Source organism: Loxodonta africana, chromosome 1 (genome assembly GCF_030014295.1).
Source record: "Loxodonta africana isolate mLoxAfr1 chromosome 1, mLoxAfr1.hap2, whole genome shotgun sequence".
Classification (NCBI taxonomy): domain Eukaryota; kingdom Metazoa; phylum Chordata; class Mammalia; order Proboscidea; family Elephantidae; genus Loxodonta; species Loxodonta africana.
In genome coordinates, this window is record NC_087342.1 from 223978264 (window position 1) to 224002965 (window position 24702).

At 40.2% G+C, this 24702-nt stretch overlaps 1 protein-coding gene across 22 annotated transcripts in view; it reads right to left on the reverse strand.

Annotated features, from left to right (window-relative positions):
- The window catches only part of IPCEF1 (interaction protein for cytohesin exchange factors 1), a 319466-nt gene that overhangs the window by 106746 nt on the left and 188018 nt on the right, over positions 1-24702 (reverse strand). For 21 of the 22 annotated variants that reach the window (XM_064292423.1, XM_064292438.1, XM_064292427.1 and 18 more), the window contains one exon: positions 18339-18705. The exons of the other annotated variant lie outside the window; for it this stretch is intronic. In XM_064292423.1, coding sequence (XP_064148493.1) covers positions 18339-18705 — 367 coding nt within the window. The remainder of the gene's footprint in view (positions 1-18338; positions 18706-24702) is intronic. 22 annotated transcript variants of the gene reach the window in all.

Consider the following 24702-nt stretch of genomic DNA (forward strand, 5'->3'; position numbering starts at 1 on the left):
TTTGGGGCAGGGGGCGGGAATCTGGCTTTGCCCAGAGGAGTATGTCCATAATCCCTGTTCTAAAGCATCAGCATATCATATGTTGAGTTGGTGGGAATTAGAGGTAAATGTTGGTCACCCTTCCCATCTGTTAGACTAGCTCAGTGGCTCAAGGGGTTGGACTAGTAAGCTGTCTCCAAACTCAGGTTAAACCAAAAAACCAAACTCATTGCCATCAAGTCCATTTTGACTCATAGCAACCCCAGAGGACAGAATAGAACTTCTCTATCAGGTTTCCTCAGAAACCTTGGTGATGTAGTGGTAAAGAGCTATGGCTGTTAAACAAAAGCTTGGCAGTTCAAATCCACCAGGTGGTCCTTGGAAGCACTATGGTCGGAGTCCACTCGACGGCAATGGGTTTGGGATTTTTTTTTTTTTTAATCAGGTTTCCAAGGAGCAGCTGGTGGATTTGAACTGCCAACCTTTTGGTTAGCAGCAGAGCTCTTAACCACTGTGCCACCTAGAAATTTAGATTCAGGAAAGGGATGGTATTTTTTATTAATTCCAAGGTCCTTTTAGAGACATTAGCAAATAAGATGAAACATTTTAAACTAAGGATTGTAAGTTCACGCCTTTCCAAGGTTATGTCAAGTGAATGTGCTACTCCTTTCTCGTCCTCCTACGAACCCCAAGCTATTGTCTGCTTTCCAAAGGGCAGGCATGCTCCAGGGGGCCCAGAGCGTGGCTGCTGAGAACACTGTGTGCAGATTATCTCCTCAAGTGCTGTATTTTCAACTTCGCCTCCTCCACTGTCTTATTTTTGGTGTGCCCTTGTGCTTTCTAGAATGTTGCGTATATTTTCTATTTAGGATATAAATGCTCCTTTCAGGAGACAGGAGGGAAATGCATGTGCCATACTTCGTACCAGAATTTGAAAGGAACCATTTTTGAGATTGGGAAAGGCTAAGTGATGCCCCAAGAAAAACGATTACAGCTCCAAACATGAAAAACGTGGAAAGGTTTAGGTAGAAAACAGCAATTCCTACTTCATGTGCCATGTTCTAAGTCTTAGAGAAAGAAAAGACCATGGAAAGCGCTTGTCACAAAAAGAAGTAACAATACAATCATTTGGACATCGCCTAGCCTTTAATACTTTACAAATGTTATTTAATACAGCGCCTGACGCCAAAAGATCAAAAGCGTTTTATAGACTTTCTCCAATGAACAACTCTGACAACGCTGAAACACAGCGAAGGATTTTGAGTCGTAACGACACAGTATTAAATTATTATCATTAAGCCACATCTGGATAATTCATTTTAACAGGAAGACTCCTACTGACCAAGCATAGCACGGTATGGTTTGGAGAGAGAAATCTCCTGTTTTTGCTGCAAATGGTGGTGGTGGAGATAGCACTTACTGAGTTCTTACTATGTGACAGGCACTGTGCTAACCGCTCTACCAGCGTTAGCTCATCTGTGTAACAACCCTGAGAGGAAAGTAGCAGTGATACAAAGGTGAGAATATCAACACATAGAAAGATTAAGAAGCTTGACTAATGCCACAAAGAGGTAAACCTAGGTTATGAACCCAAAGCTCATTGTCTTAAACATTATGTTATACCATGAATATATTTGTGGTAAAAATACAGATAACCCAACATTTTTCACGTGGACCATTCAGTGAGACCAATTACATCAATCATGTGACACAACCATCACCAATATCTGTTACCAAATTTTCCATCCCCATAAAAAGAAACTCACTGCTTCCCAACCAATGGCTTCCCTTTTCCCCCTTCCTCCTGCTCCTGGTAACCACATCCACCTAGGTATCAACCTATGACACAGGCCAGACAATCATATTCTCTACTTGGGGATTTGAACTGGACACCTCGCATAATGAACCAGTTAGAATCAGGAGCAGAAGATGAGAGTCAGGGTCATGGTAGGCTGCGCCCATGTATACAAGAGAGAGGTATGAGTGCTTAGAAACTAAGAATGCAAACCTGGCAGAATGCTAGTTGGGAGAGAGCAGTGGTTTTAAAAAAAAAAAAAAAAGGCAGGGAAAAGAAATTCCATGAAAGAGAAATCAAACATATTAGGAGAAAGACAAAGAAAACACCCAAGTATAAAGCTAGTATTTTCTTGTGCTCTTGTGACTCTGAGGGAAGGGTAGTTTCACTTAGATTACCCTCATTTTTCTACTTTTGCTTTATCCTCTCTACCAGAGTCATGTCCTTGTTTTCTCTTATGCATTTGATGTTTTGGTTAAGTCAGGAGTAATGGTCAGTTTTATGTGTCAACTTGGCTAAGCTATAGTATTCAGGTATTCGGTTCAACTCTAATCTAGCTCTGGCTGTGAAGGTAATGTGAAGATATGATTAACATCTACAATCAGTTGACTTTAAGTAAAGGAGGTTATCCTGGGCAATCTGGGTGGGCCTGATCTGATCAGTTTAAAGGTCTTAAGAGCAGAAGGGAGGCTTTCCTAAGGAAGAAGGAATTCCGCCTGTGGACTAAAGCAACCCCTCCTGCCCAGGAGTTTCCAACTGCCCGGCCTGCCCTACAAATTTCAGACTTACCAGCCCCACAATCATGCAAACCAATTCCTTGAAATAAATCTGTGTGTGTGTGTGTATGTGTGTGTGTGTGTGTGTGTTTGAATGTGTATCATACTGGTTCTGCTTCTCCAGTGCTATCTGGACTCATACATAAGGCAACGCAATACCTTCTACTGTATTATTACTTTCATTGATAAGCATAAACCTAGTCTACTTGGTGATCTTTAATATTATTCTTTTGTTTTATTATTGTTATATCTTGTGGCAGTGATTTTCTGAAATAATCTTAGGTTAATATTCCATTGCCCAACCATCTGTATCCACCTTAAAATAAATATGCCATTTGTTTTTCAAACTTAATTCTTCGAATGATACGAGCTTCCAAGATTAGGTGAAATATTTAATGTAGGCATAAAAATTTTATTTCTGCTCACATCCTAGGAAACAAAAAACTTTGGCATACACACAAAAAAGACATTTGGTCAGTATTTTTTTCTTTTTTAAATATGTTTATGATTTGAAGGTTGAATGCAAAAGAAATGGACAAAAAAGTTGAAAAGTTGCTTAAACTCAAGGGATCCAAAACCCACTGCACTGTAGATAAATACGGCCAGAACGGCCAGAACCTGCTGGATCCATTAGCTATGCGAATCCATGATGGGGACAGTTGAGCACAAAAAAACAAATGGAAGATTCAGAAGGAGGAAGGATATGGGGGAGGGAGTTCCCTTCAGGCCAAGGGCAGTTAGGCAAGAGGAAGGAAGAAGTTATCCAACCTCAATTTCACTAAGCAGAAAATGAAGGTTTAGAGCAGAGAAATGTTCTCGCCTTTTTAAAATGGAGCTCTCTTTTCCTTATCTCTATGATTATATTCCAGTGTGATCTGTAATTACTTCACAACATCTTCATTTTTGCATTATAGGAGATCCTTGGTATACATATTTAGAGTTACATATTTAAATACGGCCATTAAAACTCTTCCTAGCAAACCCTTTCCCAGGAGATGATCCTATAAAATAGCATTTGTATTTAATGCTACAGTGGATTGAACGTGCTGGAAAACCCATAACTCACCCTCTATCCCTCTCCTTCCCTCACACATTTGAGCCATTCATTTATTCAATTCATCTACCAAACAGGCTTGAGTGTCCATTGTGTACTGGACCAGTATGGTTCAGGCACAGGGTGTAGAGCAATGAACAAAACAGGCAAAGATCCTTTATGAATCTTACATCATATCTTTACAATATATTCCAAATACGTGTATTTTTTTATCTCCCATTGCTACCACCTTGGTCCAGGTCACCATCATCCATTCTTGGCCTATTTCAATGGGTACTTAACTGGTCTCCTGGCTTCTACTTTAGCCTTTCAATATCCATTTTCCATATAAGGATAGGATCTTTTTAAAGGTAAGCCACACCATTAACACTCCCCAGCTTCAAGTCCTCCAAAAACTTCTCATTGCACTTAGAACAAAATCCAAACTCCTTATGGGGCTCACCAGTCCCTGCATAAGCAGGTTCTCCAATCTCTTACTATGCCTCACCTGCCTACTCTGCTCCAGCCATGTGGGTTTCTTTCTGTCTCTTGAACAGCAGAACTTGTGCCAATCTTAGGCCCCTGCACTTTATGTTCTCTCTGCCTGGAATGTTGTACTAGCTGTTGCTCACATGGTAGGTTCTTATGTGCCATTTAGGCTCCAGACCAAATGCCCCCTCAGCAAGGCCCTCCTTGACCACCCATCTAAGCTAAGGTCCCTCCTCCTCCCCATTATTATATCCGACACCTTGTTTTCTTCGTGGTACTCAGCCACCTCCAGAAAGTATTCTGTTCTCTTATTTACTGGCTTATTGTCTCTCCACCCTGCCAAAATGGATACATACACCAGATCATAGATTCTATGAGAGAGGGACATTGCCCTCATTATGCACAAAAGTATCTCCAAATGCCCAGTTATGTCTAGAACATAGTGATTCCCCAATAAATCTGTTAAACATTCCAAACTCATTGCTGTCCAGTCAATTCTGTTAGCGACTCTATAGGACAGAGTAGAACTGCTCCACAAGGTTTCCAAGGCTATAATCTTTACAAAGCAGACTGCCACATCTTTCTCCCATGAAGTGCTGGTGGGTTTGAACCACTGACTGTTCGATTAGTAGCCAAGTGCTTAACCACTGGGTCACCAGGGCTCCTTAAACATTCATTAAGTAGTCAAAAGTTCCATTACTGATCCCATTTTTACCTCCTTCACCTACCCATATATCAAATAAGGACAATGAGCAAACTTTGGAATTAGATTCTTTAAAAACTCTATAAGTAAACTGTATCTGTTAAGTTTCAAGTGTCTAGATAAGTTAAAATTAAAACCAAATTTTTTTAACCTAATGCTTTCTATAGTTTGTATAGTTTTGAGGCAGGTAGAACCTTATTTGTTTTGGTTTTAATTAAGAAAGCATAAAATTGCGGGGAGAGAAATTAACAAAAAAGGAAGTGCAGGAATAGACCTTAGTTTTGCCCTTTCTACCTGCACATTCAGACATGTGTTGGGTTGTTTCATTCCAATTACTTACTCTCGTTGAGGGAGGAGACATGTGATCAGAGGTCTCCAGAACAGCCAGGAAGGGGCAGGAGGATATAATTAAAGAGACAAACAAATCGATCTGAGACCATGAGGTTGGGAATGTCCTACAAGACAAGACAGCATTCTTTTCAGGGTGAGTAGTGTAATTTGCAGGTGTATGATCTCAAGACTGATGCCTAAAGTGCACCTGACCCAAGCCATGGTCTTTTCAATACTTTCATATGCATGTGAAAGCTGGGCAATGAAAAAGAAAAACTGAAGACGATTCGATGCATACCTACTGTGTTGTTAGTAAAGAATATTGATTACACCATGGACTGTCAGAAGAATGAACAAGTCTATCTTGGAGGAAGCACAGCCAGAATGCTCCTTAGAAGTGAGGATGGTGAGACTCTGTCTTGCTTACTTTGGACACATTATCAGTAAAGATCAATCACTAGTAAGGATATTCCATTTGCTAAAGCAAAGCGTCAGTAAAGATGTGGGAAACCCTCCATGAGACAGCTGCAACAATATGCTCAAACATTCCCAAAATCGTGAGGATTTCCCAGGACCGGGCAGCATTTTGTCCGTTTATACATAAAGTCACAATGAGTCGGAGCTGAGTCAACTGCAACTAATAACAAAATGATCTCAAGAATCCTTGTGGATCAGAGAAGCAATCCTCAGACCTCGGGCATGCAGGGTTATCTCCAGTTCTGTGTAACCATACTCCTACAGAGAGATTTCTGTATGCACTGTCATTAAGAAATCCATATTCCTTTTCTTGGACTATTGGCATAATTCTTTAAATCATATCACTGACCTTTTGTGATTCCCCAAGAAGATAGCCATATAAACATCTATTTTCTTTGAGACCTTAAAACACTGTCCTAAACATATGTTTGGTTAAAGAATAAATTAAAGCTTAATTCACTATTAAAATGAGCTCTTTACAGATGGGCAATAGCAAAAGTGTTACATAAAACGAACTGCAAGTTACAGTCAAAGATGTGCTCAGAGCCTACACAAATTCACTAGGGAAAAAAAAGAGATGAAAAGTGAATCAAACAGGCAATCAACACAAGTAGCTAGAAAGGGTAAATAATAATAACAATAAACCAAAATAAAATAGAAGGAAAAATTTATAAAGATAAAGCAGAATTTTGTTAGCTGAATAGCAAAAATAATACGCAATCAATAAAACCAGACACTTTTTTGTGAAAAAAGTAATAAAGCAAACAAAGCTCAGGCAAGCTCTGACGATACAAAAGAAAGAAAAAGGAACGAGGAGTAACCGTAGAGATAATAATCTGAAATGGTCATTTCCTGGAACATAGCATTATTTACCTAGAACACCAAAAAAATAACAACAAACCTTCTAACTGAAAGGTAAGATGACTAAATACCACCCTTCAAACCAGCAATAATAATCATAAAACACAATGCAATTGAAGAATTCCATTCACAAGTATAAAAATAATTATAAAATGCCTAGGAACAAACTTAGTAAGATTTGTGCTAAGCTTATTAGAAGAAAATTGTACTTAAAGTCATAGAATGACTTGCATGGACAGATATACCATGTGCATAGAATGACTGAACTTGTAAAGATAGCACTTTTTATCTAATCAAAAAATTCAAAGAAATTTTAATCAAATACCAAATGTAATACTTTAAATAAAACTTGAAAATAAATTCAAAAGGTTATCTGGAAGATAGTACCAAGGTAAGGAATGCTTTCCTGCATATCAAAGCATTCCATGAAAGTAGAATCTAACTCCAGAACTGGCAAAGTGATAAAAGGGAAGATCAATGAAATAGTATAATAAGGACTGCAGAAACAAATGCACACATACATAGGAATTTTGGTGACAATATAAACTACTGAGAAAAGAATGAATTATATGATAAACGGCACTGGGCAATTGAATGTTCACTTAAAAATAAGTTAGATTCATAAAACTATATATAAAAGAGCTATCTTTGTAAATCCTATACATGTATAAATAGAAAATATAGGAGAATATCATCATAAACCAGGGTAAGAAAGACCTTGCTGAAGATGACAAAAAACCCAAAGCCCAGAAAGAAAATAATGACAAATTTACAACTAAAAATGTAAATTTATTGTATGAAGGCACTATAAAGAAATTTTAAGAAAAATTAATACACCGGGAAAAATACTTGTAATGTCCATAATAAAATGTGACCACTCTTTATGTATATATATCTGCATCCTCCAAGTGGACCAATAAGCAACATCATAATAGGAGAAAATATTGACGTTGTCAAATATTTCATATTACTTGGATCTAAAATCAACATCCATGGAAGCAGCCATCAAGAAATCAAATGACATATTGCTTTGGAAAAATCTGCTACAAAAGACCTCTTTAAAATATTAAAAAGTAAAGATGTAATTTTGAAGACTAAAGTGCACCTGACCCACCCATGGTATTTTCAATAGCCTCATATACATGTGAAAGCTGAACAATAAATAAGGAATATGGAACAAGAATCAATGCCTTTGAATTATGGTGTTGGCAAAGAATATTGAATGTACCAGGGAACACACCAAAATACACCAAAAAAGCGAACAAATCTGTCGTGGAAGAAGTAGAGCCAGAAGGCTCATTAGAAGCAAGGTTGGGGAGGCATTTCTCACGTACTTTGGACATGTTATCAGGAGTGACAAATCCCTGGAGAAGGACACCATGCTTGGTAAAGTATAGGATCAGTGAAAAAAAGGAAGACCCTCAATAAGATGGATTGACACAGTGGCTGCAACAATGGTCTCAAACATAGCAATGATTTGTGGGGATGGCTCCCATAAAGATTACAGCCTAGGAAACCCTATGGGGCAGTTCTCTGTCATATAGGGTTGCTATGAGTTGGAATTGACTCAATGGCATACAACAGCTATATGCCATTATATATATGTATGTGTATATATATTGTTGTTAACTTAATGGAAATAGTCTTTATTTGGAATGTTGGAGAATGCTTTTACATACTTAACAGCCAAAGATTTGACCTGTAACTCTATGATATAAGTAAGGCTTCCTTTAAATTCCCTTTTGAACATACCTTTATATTATAATAGCTGTTTTTTTTTTTTTTTTTTTTTAGTACCTACCCTATGCTGAGTACTTTATAGAAATGATCCCTTTACTCACCTATTCCCCTGGATAATGACTCTCTTGGTTCTCTTCCTACCTTACTTCTTCTAATCTGTTCTGCAGGCACCTCTTCATCTTGCCAGTCTACAAATATCAAGATATCCCAGGGCTAACACTCTGACCTCTTCCTTCTCTATCTTCCTCTCTGGGTGATTTCAACCAGCCCCACTCTTCAAATACTATCTACACGCCACTGGCTACCAATTTTATATCTCCAAGCCCTCCCCTGAACTCCAGACTCATATAGCCACTGTTTACCTGTCCTCTTCACTTGGATTTCTGTGAGGCAGTTCAGTTTTAACTTTTCTAAAATTAAATTCTTGACTCGCACCTCCAAACATCAGGTCCTTCCCATCTCAAGAACTGATGACTCCATTCTTCTAGTCATTCAGGCCAAAATCCTTGAGATCATCGTTGACTCTTCTCTCTGACTTTCAGACTTCACATTAGCAAATCCTGTAGCACTCCCTGGAACATACACAGAATCTGACCATCCTCCCACCTCTATCACCAGCACTCTAGGACAAGCCACCGCCATCTCTCACCTGAACTGTTACATAGCCTCCTAAATGGCCATCCTGCTTTCACCAATGCTCCCTATTGTCTGTTGTGAGCATTCTCTTAAAACATAAATCAGATGGTGTCACTCCTCTCCTCAAACCCTCCAAAAGCTTCCCACTTTGCTCAGCGCGGAACCCAGGGTCCTCATCATGGCCCTCCATGATCTGATTGTGTCTACCTTTTACACCTCATCTCTCACCTCACACCCTACACAGTAGACACTTTACCTCCCTGCTGGTCTTTGATCATAACAAGCACTGTGCAAGTGCAGGGCATTTATACTTGGTGTGTTTTTTGCCTGGAAGGCTCTTCCTAGATGTCCATTTGGCTCATTCTCTCTTTTCCATCAGTTTTCTGCTCAATGTCAACTTACCAGAGAGACACACCCCACCCTCAGCACCTCACCTTAGCCTAGTCTCTCTCTAAGCCCTTTACACTGCCTTTTGTAAAAATCACAGTTACTTTAACCATACCAAAATCCCACAAGATCGTGTGTTTGTGTATGTATGTGTGTATGTGTGCTTGTGAAACTAGGTTAGCTGGTTCGAGAATTTATATGGCCGTTAAAATTGTCAAGAATAGATAAGACACTTCTTAAAAAGAAGACCAAGGAGGAATACTTGTTCTACCAAATAATAATTTTTTTTTTTTTTAAAGAGTAGTATGGGCCACAGTAGAAAAAATAGATCAATGGACAGAGTTCTAAGAAGCAATCGTACTGGATTTACAACATAGATTGCACTAAAAATTCATGTGGATAAATTTTCATGATACTAGAAAAATTACATATGAACATAGAGAAAAGATGATATTGTATTCTATTCACAACACACATAAACATCATTCCAAGCAGAGTAAGCTTGTAGAATATAATATAGAGGAATATTTTCATACTTATCCACTGATGTCAGTGTAGGGAAAGTTTATTAAAGAAAATAAACATCGTTAACCAAAAAGGAAAAAATTGATGAATTTAACCACATTAAAATTGGCCTCCAGTCATTAAAAGGTACATCAAAAAGTAAAAAGAGAAGTTAAAAGTGGTGAAGATATTTGCATAACAGACAATGAAAGAGTGGCCATAATTTTGTTATAAACTCCTACAAATGTATTGGGAAAACAAAACAATTGAATAGAGGCATGGACAAAAGTGTGAACAATAAGACCGATGTGGAAAATGTGCTAAATCTCATCATTAATCAAGGTTACCATCTGCCCACTTTGTGAAAATTAAGAAGTCCAACATTACTAGTGAGGATGTGGGGTTTGCAAGCTCTCGACCATGCTGGAGGAATGTGATTTGGTAGAACCATTTTAGAAAACAACTTATCCTCCTCTAGTAAAGTTGAAGATATGCATACCCCATGGCTAGCAATTCCACTACTAGGTAAATACCCCAAGAGAAGTGCAGGCATATGTGGTCAAGGACACACATACAAGAATGCCCATCACAGCCTTTTACACAAGGGCCCCAAACTGGAAGACATTTGGCCATCAACAGTGGATAAATTTCTCATGGTATGGAGTGCTAAAAAGCAATGAAAATGAACTAATTCCAGCTACACAGAAAGAATTTCACAAGAAGCTTCTAGAATGCCTTTTAGGGTGAAGACTGCTCTAGGGCTTTGTATCCCTAGTACTAATTTCTATTTCCTGAGTGAATAGTGGCTACGTAAGTATTATACACACCTGTTTACTTATAGATACATACATTCTACCCTGTCCTGTAGGGTCGCTATGAGTCGGAATCGACTCGACGGCACTGGGTTTTTTTTTTTTATATATACATTCATATATGTAATTATAATAGTTTATATACCCTTGTATAATACTTCCCACAATTCTAAGTAATCCTTATTAAACTGAAGAAATGCTGGAGAATATTAATATGGAACAGAGTTATGAAAGGAACAAGAAAACCAAGCATTTTATCAAAAACAGGAAGAAGTTATAAGACAAAGGAAAATACTGAAAACCCTTCTAATAATGACTTTCAAAACCACCTGGGTCCACTTGGCCACATGATAAACACAGGGAGAACTTCTGCATCGCAGCCAAAGTAAGGGGTGGGGAAAACCTGCGGCTGATCACTTTGGCTGAGAGTTACATTGATTTAGAAAGCGGTCCACCATCAAAGGAAACCTTGCTGGTGTAGTGGTTAAGAGCTACAGCTGCTAAGCAAAAGGTTGGCAGTTCAAATTCACCGGGAGCTCCTTGGAAACTCTACAGGACAGTTCTACTCTGTCCTATAGGGTCACGATGAGTCAGAATCGGCTCGATGGCAATGGATTTGGTTTGAGTTTTAACATGATTGACTTCAAAGACTTGCTTTTGTCATGACAGATGCTGTTTTAATCTGGAATGGATTGCCAGTTCTGGGCAGAAAACCTGTGTCGATGAGCAGGTGTGTACCTAGCATATTTATACCAAGAGCAGATCATTTGTAACACCCCTCCTTCAACTCCTGAAATTGCTCTATGTCTGAAGTCTTCACCTTTCAATTTACTCTCTGAGCGCAGGAATCCTGAGTAGAATTACCTTATTCATGTTCTCTATCTTCTATCTTTAGTTATGACCTCCAATTCCTTAACTCCTCCTAATTCTTCCAAATGGTCATTGCCACTCGACATTTAAACATCTCCAAAATCTAGGTTATAATTGTTACCATCTTCAAAACTCTTGCCCCAGTCACTTCCTACCATCTCCCACACAACAACCTCTAGCCTCAGGAAAAGTTAAGCCAAAAAAAAATCCAAATCCAGCGCCATCAAGTCGATTCCGACTCATAGTGACCCTATAGGACAGAGTAGAACTGCCCCATAGAGTTTCCAAGGAGCACCTAGCAGATCCGAACTGCCACCCCTTTGGTTAGCAGCCGTAGGGCTTAACTACTACGCCACCAGGGTTTCCCAGGAAAAGTTAGAGGAGATTAAAAAAAGATGAAATAAAGGTCTGAGTACTGCAGTCACCCTAGCGATACTGCAGCAATTTCCAAGCAACTTAATCATCAATCTTCCCTGACATGTTCTGGGGTCATTTATCCATCTGGTGTGGGGGCACAGAAAGTGGGTAGTGGGTCATGTGTGCCTCAGGTTAATGCCACTGAAGCCCCAAATCATACACTCAGGATTTTCCTGATTCATTTCTCAAGTTATAGTTCAAAAATAGGATCACTGAAAAATACTCTAGGGACTAAGTTAAGTACTAGGGATACAAAGCCCTAGAGCAGTCTTCACCCTAAAAGGCATCCTGCAGAACCCTTCAATATCTCCTGTGCTTTCTAGTTCTACTGCCACCTGAGTTATTGCAAAAGCTTCGTTAGAGTACTTAATTCCTATTTCCCTTATACAATTCTACCTTACATTCTAAAACTAATTTTTCTAAAGTATGTTGTTGTCAGATGCCATTAAGTCAGCTCCCAGCCTGCGGCAACCCCCCATGTTACGGAGTAGAACTGTTGGTAGTGCAATGGCTAAGCACTCAGCTGCTAACTGAAAGGTCTTCAGTTTGAACCCGCGGCTACACGGGAGAAAGACCTGGCGATCTGCTCCGGTAAAGATTACAGCCTAGGAAACCCTATGGAGCAGTTCTACTCTTTCCTACAGGGTCTCTATGAGTCAGATTTGACTCAACGGCGCACAACAACAACAACCTTTACGGAAGCAGATTGCCAGGCATTTCTTCTGGAGAGCCACTTTCAGATAGCAGCCGATTGCAAACTGTTTTCACCACAGGAAATCCTTTTCTAAAATATAGCTCCAAGTAAATGATTACCAACTGAGGAACAGTCATCCTTTAACTATGGACATAAACTAACACCTAGCCCAGCATGCAACACCGTCCGAATCTCCTTTCTATCTGCTTTTCCGTGCTCCCCTCTCCTTGCCAAGATCCTCCGCTTGGATATGGTCTTCCTTGTTTTGAATCCTTACTCTCTTCTGAATCTCTTAAGTACTTTGTTTGTACCTCTCTTGAGGCACTTATTTGACTCTGCTTTCTTTTGTTAAATGTGTCTGCATCCTCCTACTCTCCCCATTAGATATTTTAGACCAGAGATTACATCTTGCTCTTTGTATTCCTGTAGCTCCAACAAATGAGTACATATTCCAAAAACCCATTGTCATCGAGTACATATTAAGTACGTAAAAAAAAAAAAAAGAACGATGATGCTAAATCAAATCAAATTCAGTGTTCGACTTCTTTTGTACTATCTACTTGCTTCAAGAAGAGACATTTGACGTCATTCCTACAGCAACATCCAAAATAGCTAAAGTCCTGTAGCATCTGTGCTGTTGGCACTCAGATTGTGGAAACTTTTTTGGCTAATATTTGTTAAATCCTAAAGTCTGGCCTCATTTATGTCACTTGCCTGAGATGTCACGTATGCACATGTATGTTTGGTTTTGGCTTTTGCCTCTTAATTAAAAGTGTTTTTTTATTCAGTTGCTAATCTACGTAACCCCCAGATCAATTCTGGCTGCACTTGTACTTGATAATTCAGTTTTATAAATGGGGCGTTAGTCCTATTAGTAGACTAACAGCTTCCAATGTTCACAGTACGGCTATTCATTTCCTTGAGTGAGTATAAGCAAACTCTTCTCCACAGTGGCACCACGTAGAACATAATGAATGCAGAGACGCAGAATGTGACTAATGATTAAAAACCAGAAAACCAGATGTTGTCCAGTCAATTCACGGTAACCGCGTGTGTGTCAAAGAACTGTGCTCCACAGGGTTTCCCATGGCTGATCTTTTGGAAGTAAATCACCGGGCTTCTCTTTTGAGGTGCCTCTGAGTGGATTCAAACTTCCAACCTTTTGGTTACTAGCTGAGTGCATTAACCACTGGCACACCCAGGGACTTCAGCTCACCATCACACAGGCATAGTTCAAGGGTCAGATAACCTCTCGCAAAAGAAAGGAACAGCACAGAGTAAAATTGAGATGAGATGAACACCCCATTATCCCCATTATTTCCTTTCCTACCATGCCTTGTGGACAGACTAAGTGAAGAGTCCATGGAGATCTATCTCTGGAAGTACCAGTGTAGAAAGACAATAGGATGCAATTAACGCCCAGCCTTGTTTCATTAAGACGGCTTACACTGCAGGGGAGAAATGTCTAAAAGGATATTTACATTGACTATAAAATTACAGCAGTGGAAATTTTAATTGCATACCAACTGCAAAATATTTCTCTTATCTAAATAAGAAGAACTTTATAATACATGCTGCCTGCTTGATTCAGGGCTCAGTTATTAAACTTTAAGAACCTTTTGTAGCATAAAAGCCTCTTTTTCCAGCAAAGGCATCTTGAGACTGGGACTCTAATCTTCTAAAATCCTAACTCCTGTCTTAGACCACATCTAAGCTTCAGTCCCTGTCATAAAAATACCCTGAACAATATTTCCAACTCAGGAATTTCAAAGCCTTCATTTTTTTGGATTAGCAGCTGAAAAACAATAATTTTTAGAAGTCACAGAAATGAAATGCTACCTTCTTCTCCTCCAACACACAAACACACACATGTTTAAACACACACACACACACACAGAGTACACAGTTTGAATAGTCAACAGCCAGTCGTCAGAAATGCAAGTAAAGACTGGGGAGCTGTTTCCATAGTGATGGCTTTCTGTGGTTTAGCTATTCTGGGATTGTAACCAAGGCCCGGCAGCAGGAGAGAATCATCTGCAAAAATTCTCTAACATATGGCAACTGCCAGCAAATCAGGGAGGGGAAAATATTTTATTTTCTCTTCCCATCTACGGAGAGAAATACCTTCACTTCCAATTGTTTGAGGAAGCATAAGACTTCGTTAGTCAGGCTGGAAGTAACTCCAAGCTAAATATTACCAGGCTTCCTTGTTCATAGATGAGAAGAGCTATTGGGGCCCAGCCAGCTCTGTGCCCACGCACTCCCAGGACGGCATTTAGATGCTGACAAGGACTACATGCATCTTCCCATGACTCTCGGGTGATTGGCCCTGAAGGAAAACTTTCAATCTGCAGGGTTATCTCCTGGGGAAGAACCCAAGTGGAATTCCATTCTGTATTCTACTTTTGTTCTGGAATTCCCATTCTTTGCAATGTTATCCATAATTTGTAATAAACTCCTGATTCGGATGCCTTTGCATAGTCAACAGAACACAGGTAGACATCTGATATTCTCTGATTTCAGCCAGGATCCATCTGACATCAGCAATGATATTCCTTGTCCTATGTCTCTTCTGGATCCGGCTTGACCTTATAGCAGTTCCCTGTTGATGTACTGCTGCAACTATTTTTGAATTATCTTCAGCAGAATTTTACTCGCAAGGGAATACTGCATGGTTTAAAATTAGGAAAGGTGTCTGTTAGGGTTGTATTCTTTCACCATACCTATTCAATCTCTATGCTGAGCAAATAATCTGAGAAGCTGGACTATATGAAGAAGAACACAGCATCAGGATTGGAATAAGACTCATTAACAACCTGCGTTATGCAGATGACACAACCTTGCTTGCTGAAAGTGAAGAGGACTTGAAGCGCTTACTAATGAAGATCAAAGGCCACAGCCCTCAGTATGGATTGCGCCTCAACATAAAGAAAACAAAAATCGTCACAACTGGACCAATAAGCAACATCATGAAAAATGGAGAAAAGATTGAGGCTGTAGAGGATTTCATTTTACTCAACACTGATGCAATCAGCAATCAAGAGATCAAAAGACATAATGCGCCAGAAAAATCTGCTGTAAAAGACCCCTTTAAAGTGTTAAGAAGCAAAGATATCACTTTGAGAACTAAGGTGCGCCTGACCCAAGCCATGTATTTGCAATCACCTCATATGCATGTGAAAGCTGAACAATGAATAAGGAAGACCAAAGGAGAATTGATGCCTTTGAATTATGGTGTTGGCGAAGATTATTGGCTGCCAGAAGAACAAACAAATCTGTCTTGGAAGGGTGGATGGCGAGACTTGTCTCACATACTTTGGAACATGTTACCAGGAAGGATCAGTCCCTGGAGACGGACACCATACTTAGTAGATGGTCAGAGAAAAAGAGGAAAGCCCTTAATGAGATAGATTGACACAGTGGCTGCAACAATGGGCTCAAAGATAGCAAAGACTGTGAAGATCGCGCAGGACTGGGTAATGTTTCCTTCTGTTGTACACAGGGTCACTATGAATCACGATGACTCAAAGGCACCTAACAAAAATGACATTCTACTTTTGAAGCCATGCTAATCCTAGAGGGTGTGTGTGTGTAACTTTTCTAGTTCTATTTATGGCTCAATGATTAAAATAAGACTTTCACCTTGTTTTTCAGCAGGAAAAGAAAAGATGAGGTACTTTTTATTATATTTTTATTAAGCCCTACCAGTCCTGTCTGTAAGGATTCTCTAAACATCAAGTTAGAGGTCATCTAGTTCAAGTAACTAAAATTCTCTCCTCAGTACACTCTCACAAGAACTAAGATTATGATCACTATGCAATCAATATGCAATGAAATGATTATCTCAGAATGAGTAAACACTTTCACTGACAAGGAACGCATTACCTTCTAAAGAGCTCATTCTATTTTGAATGGCTCTTGACATTACCAAGAATTTTCTGAAGCTGAACCTAAATCTACTTCCTTTTTACTTGTACTTTGTCTCAATTTTGTACTTCCAAGGAGTTACAAATTAAGTCCAATACTTCTACATGATGACAACTCACAAACCTGAGAACAGCTTGAGTCTACCCTTCTCCATTCTTCACGGTCCCAACCTTCACCTCACATATTCCTCAACAGTGGTCCCATTCACCTCCCTACCTCAGCCATTCTCTTCTAAAAGTAGCTTAGTTTTTCAATGTTGTCAGTCATTGTATTTTTTCTAATATAAAGCAAAGAGTTGTCCTAAACAGGGAGTATAAAATGAAAGTCCAGCAGAGGCCACGTAGGTCACTCAACTCTATGAAGCATCTGCAAGTAAGGCCACAAGGAATGGTGACTACTGTGACCTGGAGAATGAGTTACCAACCTGGGCATTCAATTTCAAAACGGTGGCCAAACACACACACACACACACACACACACACACACATACGCATGCACACAAATGGGTCTGCATTGTGATCCAAATGTTAAGTTAATAGGGTACATCTTAAAATTTGAAGACTTAAAGAAATGTTCCCTGATTTGGCTAGGGGAGAGGGTTGAGCAGTCAGTCATCTGTGACACAAGGAAACTCGGTCCAGTTATCATGGGAGTTTAGGCAGTCTACTTTTTTTCTGTTTTGTTGTTAGGTGCCGTTGAGTCGATTCAAGTCATAGTGACCCCCTGTGACAGAGTAGAATTGTCCCATAGGGTTTCCTAGGCTGTAATTTTTAGTGGAGCAGATTGCCAGGTCTTTCTCCTGTGGAGTTGCTGGGTGGGTTCGAATGCCAACCTTTCAGTTAGCAGCTGAGCCCTTAACCATTGTGCCACCAGTGCTCCTTTCTCTCCATAGAACCACACAACCACAGGGGGGAAAAAAAAAACTCATCATTTTCTTTGCTCAGTATCTTATATCAGGTAAATTTGTTCTACTCCAAAAGGAATAAGGCACAGGAAATCGAAAAGATGCATCATGATCAATTGATGTTGGTCCTAAATCAAAGATAAGGACCAATCATTACACAGTATTAAGAAAACCACCATTATTAATTTTTAATTTTTTTAACACTTTCCTTTGCAAAGATTTGAATGTTTTTCCAAAGAATAAGCAGTGGTCTCCTTTGGTTTAAAGGTCCTGGTGCCACCTCCAAAGAGCACACACTGCTCTTGAACTCGTTTGTCTCACTGTTAACCACACAGCACGTGCAGGAACCTACTGACAGAAAACAGATATTGTCTGTGGCCGTGGCCCAGGGCAGGGGGCTGCTCTAAGTTAGTTTAGAACTATCGAAGTGAGGTTGAGAATACAGACTACAAAACTGATTTAATCACCACAAGCTCCAGGGAATGGGACACGAGTCTAAAAAAGGAATCAAAAATTTTTTTCAGATTGGTGGAAATGTATCATTAATTTATGCTTATATGTCTCATAATTCTAAAGCATTTGATAAGCAACGTTTATAGCTGGTAACGAATTTCAAGGAGTCCCCTGGGTGTGCAAATGGTTAATGTGCTCAGCTGCTAACAGAAAGGTTAAAAGTTTGAGTCCACCAAGAGGTACCTCAGAAGAAAGGCCTGGTGCTCTACGTCTGAAAATCAATCATTGTGAAACCCTATGGAGCACAGTTCTACTCCGGCACACATGGGGCCGCCCTGAGTTAGAATCAACTCAGTGGCAACTGGTTGGCTGGCTGCTTTGAACTAATTGCACGGAAATTGGAGTTTCCCGTACACAAACTCTAGGAAAGCTGGGCTCAGGCCAATCATTGACAAGTTTAAACACTCTTGTGACAAGTGAACATTAGAGTTCCACGTAGACATACAAATATCCGTTTCCCAAACAAGAATAAACATTCTTTGCTCGCTTACCTCTCTCCGGCATCTTTGATCCAGTAGGCTTGTCTGGGACAGTAAGATGGCCTACATTGCTACTCAGTGAAGAAGTATCATCACTGGATAAAGAGTTCAAAACTCCACTTTCTGACATGGCATCTTCCTGGGCCTTGTGACTGCCTGCCTCTGAGGGGAGAGGTGAGTGAACCCGCACGGCAAACGGTACAGACTGTCCGGCGTCCTCAGCCATGGAGGAGCTGTTAACTGTGTCCAGCCAGGACTGCGTGTCTTTAGATGAGGAGGAAGAAACACGGCTGGGCATCTTCCTTGCATTTTCCAGGGAAGAGAGAGAACGTGATGCGTCACTCAGCTTGGGTGAGGATGAAGATGCCTGATGGGCAGCCTGTTTTCCACAAATAAAACCAAAAGAGACTAAAGTAAATCATGATTGAACCAGCATTCTCTACTTGTCGGTTTCAGTGATGGAACCCCTAGTGTTTCAAAGACAAAAGAGCCAAAAGATAAACAGATGATATTTATATCTACATGACAGGCATCATGATGCCATTTTCCAAAACTGATTTGTCTACCTTAGAATTCACTGTTCTAGGATCTAAAAGTCTCCATATTCTGATTTTCCCCATTCCCCAGTGCTCCCAGAACCTAAAAAGCTCGTTCGGGGAATTCTTTAGAATACTAGAAGATATCTTAAACAAAAAGCAAATTGCCATCTATCATTGAATTCACCCTGATTGAGCAAAAACTCTGGAGAAAAGGGATTAAGAAAAGAGAGTCACAGCTGGAGCCACACAGGAAGTAAAACAACACCGTTAACTGAGTCCAGATGGGTGATGTGGGCAAGGGACATATATTTAAACTCACAAGTATCTTTCACATATTCCTTAATCCATGACCAACATCAGCTCATAACTCCACAGTTAAGATGAAATAACATTAATTCATTCTCTCCTTAATACCTTTATAACTTTACTAGAGCTTCACCCAAGAAGGCACGAAAACATTTGCCATCTCCTAATTAAAGAGAACCCCAAAACTGCAGCACAGTCTATGAGAAGCGGATTGATGGTCCGGGATTTTCTGGCAGCAGTCCCTCAGGTGCAATCAAGGGTGACTGAGAGTCCTCGGCAAACTTTTCACCCGTCCCCAGACAAAACGTCAATGTAACATCACCAATTGTCCGTCTTGGGAAGGACTTCATTTCTTCTGAGATTATATCCTTGTTATAACTTGATGTTAAAACATAATGCCTTCTTGTGGAAAATGGTGATAGTAGGTAAGTTTTTGTCTTTTTTGAAAAAATTTAAATATCCTATGTAGCAAAATAAATACTTGGCAATTTTATGTTCCTCCGTTTTTAATTTTGTTCAAAAATCTAGACACGAGAGTTCTATGGGTCATCTACATCTCCAATAGCAGACAAGACAGAGAAGGCATTTTGCTACTTCATCCCATGGGATACTCTTGTCAATCTCAAGCATTCAAACTCCAAGGAAGTAGTAGGAAGGAGATAATTAGAGGGCAGAAGACAAAGAACAAAATAAGATCCTCTCCAAAAACCTTAGACTCACTCCAACCAACTCAGAATGTTTGACTTTGCTCCAAACCAATATGCCCCACAAAATTTTACAGGTTCTAGGTTCTGAGTTCTTATGGGAAAAGCCAGTATTTACCCAATGTTGTGTTCAGCTGACTGCATGTAGACATGGAATGTCAAATAATAAATCTACTTTTAAGTAACGTGGCATTAAAATATCTAGTTAAACGGGATGATAACGAGCCCAAGAGACAGAAAGGGCTACATGAACCAGAGACTACATCATCCTGAGACCAGAAGAACAAGATGGTGTCCGGCCACAACTGATGACTGCCCTGACAGGGAACACAACAGAGAATCCCTGAGGGAGCAGGAAAACAGTGGGATGCAGATCCCAAATTCTCATAAAAAGACCAGACTTAATGGTCTGACTGAGACTGGAAGGACCCTGGTGATCATGGCCCCCAGACCTTCTGTTGGCCCACTACAGGAACCATTCCCGAAGCCAGCTCATCAGACATGGTTTGGACTGGATGATGGGTTGGGGAGGGATGCTGGTGAGGCGTGAGCTACTTGGTTTGGGTGGACACTTGAGACAATGTTGGCATCTCCTGCCTGACAAGGAGATGCGAAGGTAGAGGGGCTTAGAAGCTGGCAAAATGGTCACAAAAAGAGAGAATGGAAGGAGAGAGCAGGCTGTCTCATGGGGGGGAAGTAATTGGGAGTATGTAGCAAGTTGTGTATGGGTTTTTGTGTGAGAGACTGGCTTGATTTGTAAACTTTCACTTAAAGCACAATAAAAATTACTGAAAAAAAAAGATAGGGAGGGGAGGGTATAGCTGGAACAAGTTTGGCAATATATTGATAATGGCTGAGGCTGGATAACGTTAATGAAGATTCATTATACTTTTTCCTTTTGCTTTGCATACATATTTGAAACATTTTCTAACAAAAGGTTAAAAAGAAAAAAAAAAATCTAGTTAAGATACTGCCATGGATTGAATTGTGTCCCCAAAACTATGTCAACTTGATTAGGCCATGATTCCCAGTGTTGTGTGTTTGTCTTCCATTTTGTGATTGTAACCTTATGTTAAAGAGGAATTATGGTGGGATTGTAACACCCTTACTAAGGTCACATCCCTGAGTCAATGTAAAGGGAGTTTCCCTGGAGTGTGACCTGCACTGCCTTTTATCTTACGAGAGATAAAAGGAAAGGGAAGCAAGCAGAGAGTGGGGACCTCATACCACCAAGAAAGCAGTGCCGGGAGCAGAGTGTGTCCTTTGGGTTCCTGTCCAGGGGAAGATTGATGACAAGGACCTTCCTCCAGAGCTGACAGAGAAAGCCTTCCCCTGGAGCTGATGCCTTGAATTTGAACTTCTAGCCTACTAGACTGTGAGAAAATTAATTTCTCTTCGTTAAAGCCATCCACTTGTGGTATTTCTGTTGTAGAAGCACTAGGTGACTTAGACAGATACTAACTCGTCACATATATCTTCTCAGTAATTATATATTTGCATAAATATAAAACTTTCCCGTTCAGGAAAGTATCAAGTGGCTTGGGAAGTGGTTGCCTTAAATCAAGTCAGACCACTTAACACCTAAGAGACCAAAGATCTATAATTGACTAAATAGAACCCTAATAATCTGAAAAAGGTATTGCAAACACTACCAAACTCTCCAAATAAACACCAGGAACAGATTACTCACTAGCCAGATCTACAAAATTCCCACTCTGGCCAAGGCCTGACACATTCCCCTACTGCGAGCTATTTTAGAAAACCTCTGCTCTGTGTGATCAGCTTCCTACTCTGGAAAGAAATTAAGCACAGGCTTTCCTGTAGCTTTTGCTGATAGTACTCTAATTTGATTACAGCGAAATGGGCTATTTGAGCAAAAGACTAGCATAAGGTCGCTGCAGCACTTTCAGGGAGCCCTTTTGAACCTCAAAACTGCTTAAAGGACTGAGAAAGCACAAGTTAAATGAGCAGCAAAAATAGCTGTGAAGCGTATTCCTGCTTGTGGTTCTACTCAAACACAGTGCAAATGCTTTCAATCGCTTTTTTCTAGGCACTGTGGAACATTTATAATTTTATTTGAAAATGGAGGAAAGCAGAGTCAGAAGAAAAAGAAAGATAGGAAGGAAGAAAAGAAAAAGAAGGAATAAGGGGAAGAACTGGAAAGAAAATGAGAAAAAGACTATGTGTACCAGTGCTAAGAGTCCCTGCATGGCACAAAGAGTTAAGCGCTCAACTATTAACTGAAAGGTTGGCAGTTCAAACCCACCCAGAGGCACATCGGAAGAAAGGCTTGGAGATCTGCTTCCAAAAGGTCACAGCCTTGAAAACACTATGGAGCAGTTCTGTTCTGACACACACGGGGTCACCATGAGTCAGAATCTACTCAAAGGCAACAGGTTCGCTTTGGTTTGGTACCAGAGCTAGAAGGGAGTTTCCATTGGGATAAGATGTTGATGGAATCAGACAAGATAACAAATGAAAATGAATCTGAAGTTCCATTACAGAGGATTCAATAGATGGAAATGCTTTATAGATACTGTCGTACTAAGTCGTGGTTCATTATTTCTACCATTCCACACCTAGCAATTGCCTCAAGTCAGAGAACCCTTAGCTAAGGGCCTTCCGTGAAACATTCACAAAATACACTCATAAAACTCCCCAATGCAAATCAAATGAAGGTTCAAGGAGTGACCCTTCTTTCAAGGGTCAGTTCAAGGGTCAGCTCAAGGGTCAGCTCCTCCAGGAGGCCTTTTCTGATGGCCTCAGGATGAGGTAGGTACTCTGCCCATTGCACCCAGGTTTACTCCATCATACTGGAAGAATACGATTTTATTTCTCACCAGGTAGTATAACTGCTCATGGACTTATTTACCTTTTGGTGAGCTACTTGAGAACAGGGCTGTATTTAATCATTTTTTTTGTATCTCTGTTGTTTGCATCTGTGCACAGTTGCTAACACATTAATGGACAAGAGGACTGGCTATGTGAAGGAAAGCGGCCCAGAGCAGGTCAGTCACTCATCCAAGATCTCCTGGAAATTCTCCATAAAGTTGCCATGGGTGGAGGGGCAGGTTTACCAGTAGGCAAATTATGCACAGGCTAAATTGCATTTATTCACTAATCTGTCGTTCACAATTTCACATGGATTTCACTACATCTTTGATGTGGCAAAAAACAGGCAAAATTGTGCACCACAGATTAGTAAGTAAACCCATGCGTACCTTGTTTATTGGGTTTCCCGTCCCTGTAGGGGTGGATTTAACCCAATCCCAAAATCAAGGAGTACCTGGTATGGATTGCAATGAAAATTCCCACCAGCCACTGCCATTGAGTCGATTCCAACTCACAACGACCCTATAGGACAGAGTAGAACTGCCCTCATAGAGTTTCCAAGGAGCACCCGGCAGATTCGAACTGCCGACCTCTTGGTTAGCAGCTGTAGCACTTAATCACTACACCACCAGAGTTTCCCAATGAAAATCAGTCCCATAAAATTTTCTTATAATCTCAAAGAATAAATTATTATTTACAAAGCAATGAATGCACGTGGTTTTATTCATTTCAGAACATCTGGGTTTTAAATAGTTTATTTTTAACGAGAAAATTGAAGACATTTTAAAGATCTTAGTTTTAATCAACAGATTATATATAATGATTTAACTTAAAACCCAATTTTGCTTTTCCCCATTTTGCGTATGAAATATTTATATTTACTGAAGAAACTTAATTACTTCACAAATGTTAGTTAGCTCAAAAGTCCTTTTTCTTTATATTGTTTTAAAAAATGTGAGTTTGACATGCTGACAATAGTTTAAAATGGCCACTAAATGCCCTATCATTAGGGAGTGAGTCACCATATAAATCATAGGTAACTATATGAAAAGGAAATACAGAAATGAGATTAAACAGAATCAAATCAAATGAGGGAAAAAGGACAGAAAAGACCAGTTTTTCTTTCTGTGTGTGCCTGTGAGTCAGTACTGACTCACAGAACCCTACATGGCGGAGTAGAACTGTAATCTTTACAGGAACAGATTGCCAGGTCTTTTCTTCCGAGGAGCTAGCTGCTGGGTGGGTTCGAACCGCAACCCTTTTTGGTTAGCAGCCAAGTGCTTAACCACTGCACCACCAGGACTCCCTTCATTGGTCACACTAATAAAAGCAAACTACTCAATTGATGTTGAAGTCTCTGGGTGGTGCAAACAGCATGCTCAACTGCTAACTGAAAGGTTGCAAGTTCAAGTCCACCCAGAGGCATCTCAAAAGAAAGACCTGGTGACCTACCTCCAAAAAATCATCCACTGATAACCCTGTGGAGCACGGTGCTATCTGATGCACACGGTGGTCATCATGGTCAAGTCCACAGCAACCAGTACACAAAGGAAATGCTGTTAAGCCCTGGGAAGTATTGTGTTTTTATTTCTACCACATGTTAGTAGAAACGTGGCTTTAAGAACGAGGAGAATTTGTGCAGGATGCTCCCCCCTTCTTCCACTAACCTTCTGGACAACCTTGGGCAATGAGCTGAGAGAAGATCCGCTTCTCACTCCAATCCTTAATCTCCAAGTGACCTTGGAGAAGTCGCTTCACCTCCGAGTCCTGTTCTACTGGCCTTCTGCCTCCACAACTGCCCTCTCCATGGCCTGAGTCCATCCTCCAAACAATAGGGAGAGTAATGCTTCCAAAACACAAATTCAATCACAGGATTCCCCAGATGAAAACCTTCTAATGCCCACCCATCACACGTAGAAAAAACAGCCATAGTCTTCATCAAGATGAGAAGGCCTACATAGGCCCTCCTTACCCTTCCAGCTACATCTCCTTCAG